The sequence below is a fragment of the Orycteropus afer genome, unplaced genomic scaffold (genome assembly GCF_000298275.1).
Source record: "Orycteropus afer afer isolate SDZICR_OR568_19922 unplaced genomic scaffold, OryAfe1.0 scaffold00112, whole genome shotgun sequence".
NCBI lineage: Eukaryota > Metazoa > Chordata > Mammalia > Tubulidentata > Orycteropodidae > Orycteropus > Orycteropus afer.
In genome coordinates, this window is record NW_006921699.1 from 6,210,413 (window position 1) to 6,217,314 (window position 6,902).

The following is a 6,902-nucleotide window of genomic DNA, read 5'->3' on the forward strand; positions in this document are numbered from 1 at the left end:
CACAAACCCACCTCCATGCTGGGAAGTGAGGGTTTGCCAAAAACCTCCATCCCTGTCCCACTCTGGCACATTCCTCTTATCTAAGGTCCCACTGGGTGGGCAGTGAAATCTTCAAATAGTTCCTCCCCTAAATGCCAGTGAACCTTTTTGGAATCACCCTGAGAGTGGCAGTAGGCCCTGCCCCAGCTGCCATCTTCACTGCATCCTTAAGCACAGCAGCCTTGGAGGGGCCTCAGCCTTGGGCTCTGGACAGAGTCTGTCTCCCCAGGATGATACGTGCTTCTTCTGAAGCACTTCTCACAGATTAGGCTGGAGTTCTCTTCCAGACCTCTCCTCTAGTGTTGTTGTTAGGTGCCGTCGAGTTGGCTCCAACTCATAGGAACCTTGTGTACCACGGAACAAAACACTAGGCAGTCCTACACCATCCTCACAATCCTTGTTATGCTCAAACTCATCATTGCAGCCACTGTGTCATTCCATCTCTTTGAGGATCTTCCCCTTTTTCACTGGCCCTCAACTTTACCAAGCTTGATAACTTTCTACAGGGACCTGTCCCTTCTGAAAACAAGGGTGAGACGAAGTCTGGGCATTCTTGCTTCCAAGGAGCATTACAGCTACACTTCCTCCAGGACAGATTTGTTCGTTCTTCTGGCCGTCCATGGTATTTTCAGCATTCTTCACCAATACCATAATTCAAGGGCATCAATTCTTCTTCAGTCTTTCTTATTCATTGCCCAGCTTTCACATGCATATATGATGCGATTGAAACTACCATGGCTTAGGTTAGGTGCACCTTAGTTTTCAAAGTGATATCTTTGCTTCTTAACACTTTACAGAGGTACAGAGGTCTTTTGCAGCAGATTTGCCCAGTATAATACGACATTTGATTTCTTGACTGCTGCTTCCCACCAGCCACTCCTTGGAAGGAAGATGGGACAATCTACTTCCGTAGTGATACTGCCTCGGAAACCCAAGGAGGGGTCGCTATGAGTTGTGTCGACGGCACAGCTTCCACAGGTTTTGATTGTGGATCCAAGTAAAATAAAATCCCTGACAACTTCAATCTTGTCTCCATTTATCATGATGTTGTTTATTGGTCCATTTGTGAGGATTTTCATTTTCTATATATTGTGGTGTAATCCATACTGAGGGCTGTTGTCTTTTATCTTCATCAGTAAGTGCTTTAAGTCCTCTTCACTTTCAGCAAGCAAGGTTGTGTCATCTGCATATTGCAGATTGTTAATGAATCTTCCTCCAATCCTGATTCCATGTTCTTCTTCATATAGTACAGCTTCTCAAATTACTTGCTCAGCATACAGGTTGATTAACGTGAAAGAATACAACCCTGATGCACACCCTTCCTGATTTTGTCCATAAAACAAAAGCAAAAACTCAACTGCTATTGAGTCAATTCTGACTCAGCAGCCTTCACTGGCTTTCTGAGGTGGTAAATCTTTATGGAAGCAGATTGCCTCATCTTCCTTTTGCAGAGCAGCTGGTGGGTTTGAACCACCAACCTTCTGGTTTGTCCCTAGAATCCTTTAATATTGCAACTTGAGGCTTGATTTTTTTTTTCTTTAGTTCTTTTAACTTGAGAAATGTTGAGTATGCTCTTCTCTTTTGGTTTTCTAACTCCAAGTCTTTGCACATTTCATTATACTACTTTGCTTTGTCTTCTCAAGCTGCCCTTTGAAATCTTCCGTTCAGTTCTTTATTTCATCATTTCTCCCATTCACTTTAGTTATTCTCTGTTCAAGTGCAAGTTTCAGAGTCTCTTCTGACATCAATTTTGGTCTTTTCTTCCTTTCTTGACTTTTTAATGACCTTTTGGGTTCTTCATGTGTGATATTCTTGATGTCATCTCACAACTCATCTGGACTTAGGTCATTGGTGTTCATTGTGTCAAATCTGTTCTTCAGATGTTTCTCAATTCAGGTGGGATATAATCAAGGTCATATTTTGGCTCTCATGGACTTGTTTTAATTGTCTTCAGCTTCCACTGGAACTTGTGTATGAGCAATTGATGGTCTCTTCCAGAGTCAGCTCCTATCCTTGTTTTGACTGATGATATTGAGCTTCTCCATTGCCTTTTTGCACAGATACAGTCAGTCTGGTTCCTCCTGTGTGTTCTATCTGGCAAGGTCCATGTGTATAGCTGCCATTTATGTTGTTGAGAAAAGATACTTGTAATGGATAACTCATTGGTCTTGGAAAATTCTATCAGGCAATCTCCAGCATCATTTTTATTATCATGGTCATATTTTCCAGCTACTGGTGATTCTTTCTTTGTTTCCAACTTTTGCATTCCAATCACCAGTAATAATCAATACATCTGATTGCATGTTTGGTCAATTTCAGACTGCATATCTTAGTAAAAAAATCTTCAATCTCTTCATCTTGGCTTTAGTGGTTGGTGAATAAATTGGAATAATAGTAGTATTAACTGGTCTTCCTTGTAGGCATATGGATATTATCCTATCACTGACAATGTTGTACTTCAGGATAGATCTTGAAGCGTTGTTTTTGATTAATGTGATGCCATTCCTCTTGAATTTGTTGTTCCCAGCATAGTAGACTATATGGTTGTCTGATACAAAATGGCCAATAGCAGTCCATTTCAACTCACTAATGCCTGGGATATTGATCTTTGTGAGTTCCATTTCATTTTTTACAACTTCAGTTTTCCTAGATTCATACTTCATACATTCCATGTTCTGAGTATTAATGGTTGTTTGCAGCTGTTTCTTCCCATTTTGAGTTATGCCCCATCAGCAATGAAGGTCCTAGAAGCTTTACTCCATTCATGTCATTAAGGTCAACACTACTTTTGAGGAGGCCACTCTTCCCCAGTCATAGATTAAGTGCTTTCTGACCTGAGGGCCTCATCTTCCAGCATGAGACAATGTTTCACTGCTGTTCATAAGGTTTTCACTGGGCATTTTTTTCAGAAATGGATGGCCCCATTCTTCTTTCCAGTCTGCCTTAGCTCTGTTGAAACCTCCACCATAGGTGACCCTGCTTGTATTCAAAGTACTGGTGGCATAGCCTCCAGCCTCACAGCAACATAGAAGCTACCACAGTACGACAAACTAACAGACGAGTGGTTGTCTCCTCTAGTAGCACCTTAGAATCCCCAGGTGGTCTGTTGTCCCCAGTCTCATGAAGAAAGCAACTTGAGTGGCTAATAGGAGACTCATTCTCACCATCTGTCTCAGTAAAGAAGGGAGGGCCTAGAGCTAGAGCTGGCACTAACAACCAAGAGAGACCTCCTACCCACATGTACCCCAGCACTCATACACACCTGAAACCTTGCTTTGGAAGCTCTGTGAGGCATGGCTCATAAACATTCCTTTGGTGGCCTCAGGATGTTGCCTTCCATCCTCCTCTCCCAGGACTGGGTGTGGGTATGGGTGAGCCACCTTCCTGGATGTGACACCTGTGTGCATTTGCATGGGGCCCCACCCTTAGCAGAGCCCATGCTTGGTTTAATGCTTTGCTCTTGCAGTTGGACATTCTTCATTTTTTAATAAAGGGCTCCACATTTCATTTTGCATTCTATCTGACAAATTATGTAGTCAGCCCTAGGGGTGGGTGGTCCTTCTGAGGAGAGGGATATATGGTGTGGACCCTGCTCTTTGGTAGGTGTTTTCTGTTTGCAGAAGGGATAGAGAAAACAAGATACTCATTTGGAAGGGGGAAAGGATAGAAAGCACCCAGCTGTGTATAGGTGATGGTCACAGAGGGCTTCCTGGAAGAGGGAATAGGACACATACCTACCTGCTGACATCTCACCTGCCTTTTCTCCCCTTTGTCAGGCCTGTCCACTCCATTTCCTATCGATGGCACCTTCTTCAACAGCTGGCTGGCACAGTCGGTGCAGATTACAGCAGAGAACATGGCCATGAGTGAGTGGTCGCTGAACAACGGACACCATGAGGACCCTACCCCAGGGCTGCTGTCAGAGGAGTTGCTGCAAGATGAGGAGACGCTGCTCAGCTTCATGAGGGACCCTTCACTGCGACCCGGAGACCCTACCAGGAAGGCCCGTGGCCGCACCCGGCTGCCTGCCAAAAAGAAGCCAGCGCAGGCACAGGATGGGCCGGGTCTGCGGACAACTCCAGACAAACCCTCCAAGAAGCCCTGGGGCCAAGATGCAGGCAGTGGCAAGGGAGGTCAGGGGCCACCTGCCAGGAAACCACCACGGCGGACACCTTCTCACTTGCCATCCAGCCCTATGGCCGGAGACTGTCTCATCCCAGCAGCCCCTGAGAGCCCCCCTCCACTGGCCCCCGAGATCCCAGACGAGGCAGCCCCCATGGCTGCCGACCCAAATGTCCAAGTGCCTGGCCCTATGGCAAGTCCCAAGCCATTGAGCCGGCTCCGGCCGCCCCGTGAGAACAAGGGAAGCCGGAGGTCGCCAAGTACCAGGCCAGAGGCTGGGACAGGACTGCCTTCTACTGTGGCTGAAAGGCCAAAGGTCAGGCTACACTTTGACACTGAGACTGATGGCTACTTCTCAGATGGGGAGATGAGCGACTCAGACATAGAGGCTGAGGATGGCGGGGTACAGCGAGGTCCCCGGGAGGCAGGGGCTGAGGAGGTGGTCCGCATGGGTGTACTGGCCTCCTAACTCACCCTACCCTGTCCTGGGCCCTGCCCTGGTCACCCACAAGACCTCAGCCCTGTCACAACTGCCATTTCTAATCTCTGCTGAGTGTCCCAGACCCACGAGGCTGCCACTCTGTTATGGTTTTATTTTTAATATAGAGAGAGTTTCAGATTCCACACTGTTGTCTTTCCTCTGTGCTGGCCTAGGATGTTAGGATTCCTCCATGGGTCTGGACACAAGGGCCATACCAGGTCTTCTGCACCACTCCTGCTGGGGCACCCTTTCTATTCCAGGCCTGCACAGCCTCATGGGCTCCTGGCTAGATGTAGGCAAGGTGATGAGAGCCCAGGACTCCAGTCCGCTGCCACTGGTGACACAGACTCGTTAGGGCATTATTTCATGGCAGATGGGCCAGCCAAGGGTCTGCCCCGCCTTGCCCCCAAATTTCATTTCAGGGGTCCTGCTGCACTCTGTGGATCCCCAAAGAAGTATATAAGTGATGTGATCTTGGCCAGAGTCTACTCACTGTCACAAGCACAACGAGCTTCTATGAGAAAGCACTGAGGGGGCACAGGGGGCCTGCTGGTTCCAGAGGAACCAAAAGCTGTTACTGATCAACTCTTGTCATCTGAGGCCTGCCCGCCCACCCCGCAACCCTCCCCCACCTTGCTGCTCCACCCCTGCCAGCAGCGCCCAGCCCAGCAGTTCTGGGAAGGGATTCCCAGGATCCTTCCTAGGCTGCTCTGTTTACTCAGGGGACTCCCAAACAGCCAGTCGCCAGTGCAGGCAGGGAGCTGCAAGGGAGGGCCAGTCAGTGCCCAGACGGGCGTGGGCTCCAACCAGCCCACCACAGAGAAGCATTGTGGGGCTCCAACTTCCTTCTCCCTTTGGGGCCAGTCTCGGCCAAAGTCTGGTCACTCCCAGACGGAGTTGACCAAGACCATTTGCCTTTTCAAATTTCCCAGTCCTGGTAAGAGATGAGATTCTTCCTCGGTTTCCTTTTGGAAACTCGTCCTTCCAACAAGCAGTGGGATCCCGGGGCCCAGGGCGGGCCAGTGTTGGCCTGCTGGGGCTGTTAGAAGTCTTGCTGGATGTTCCTGTGTTCCTCTATCCCTCAGAGCCTTAACCTCTTCCCCAGCTGTGCATCCCTCCTTCCCATCCTTGCCCCACCTGTCCGTCCCACCCTCTGTGTCCCAGGTAGTTGCTCTGAAGAGTTTTAGTGAGTGGCCCCAGGGTGATAGCTCAGGGAACAAACAAAAATGGAATTCCGTGAAAACTTTTTTTTTCCTTTTACAAATTACTCCTGGGTCACTTCCACCACTGGTAAAGCCAGAACTTCTCCAACAAGAACCTTGCAAAAGTCCAGTGAATCAGTCGAATCATTCTGTGGATGCCAAAGAATATTTTGACCATAATACAGCACAGCCTGGACCCAACAACTTGTCATTTGGACTTTTTTTTTAAAGGAGTTCTTTAGCAACCAAGTATAGCAACATGTTCACCGCACATACCCCAGGAGACAGAGTCCAGGTTCTTTGAAGAGGATGCTTTTCTGCTGATGAACTGCCCCCTGGGGTTGGATTTCAGATCCTGAGGTAGGCCCCTGTGAGCTTCTTTAAGTCAGAGACTCACAAGGGAAAGATACTGGCAGTGAAACCAGCCTGGAAAAAGTCCCATGTGGTTCCCCCCTCACAACAAATACAAAAGGCGGAAATAAGCGGGATGGGGAACAGCTTGACCACCCACCCTGACTCCAAAATGATCAAGGTACGACAGTGGTGTTGTCATTGACACTCAGTTTCATGTGAATTTTAGCAAAACGGGAAACAAAGATAATGACTCAGTTCAAAGGCTCAAGCAAATATGTCCAGTTGGAGTGGACTTTTCAGGGAGTGGGTGTCATGAGTTCTGGATGTTGAGATGGCATGAGCTTACCCTGTAGGGCTTAAGTCTGTCACCTGCCTGCCTTGGAAGTAGTGGCCAGTGCAGTTTCAGCATCCCAGCCCCAGTCTTGGTTTGCTGCCTTTGAACAGACCTCCTTCCTCCCCTGTGCTCTGGGTCACAATCCATTTAGCTGGATTGCCCATCTGACCCCTCAGGAAGTAAAGGGATAAGCTTAAAGAACAACCAAATTCTGCCAGGGGTTGGGGGTGCCAGGCATGGCTCAAGTCTAGCAGACTAAGCACTTGCTCCCTTACCATTTCACTCCATGCTAGGCTCTCTGGGGAAGGGAACAGGTAGAGAATCACGGACTGGTTAGGCCAGATGGAGCAGCTGGCAAACATCACAGAGC

At 48.3% G+C, this 6,902-nt stretch overlaps 1 protein-coding gene across 1 annotated transcript in view; it reads left to right on the plus strand.

The window, feature by feature from the left end:
• The window catches only part of JADE2 (jade family PHD finger 2), a 60,005-nt gene extending 55,375 nt beyond the window's left edge, over positions 1 to 4,630 (plus strand). The window contains exon 12 of the mRNA XM_042781367.1: positions 3,816 to 4,630. Coding sequence (XP_042637301.1) covers positions 3,816 to 4,630 — 815 coding nt within the window. The remainder of the gene's footprint in view (positions 1 to 3,815) is intronic.
• Positions 4,631 to 6,902: the final 2,272 nt, after the last annotated feature.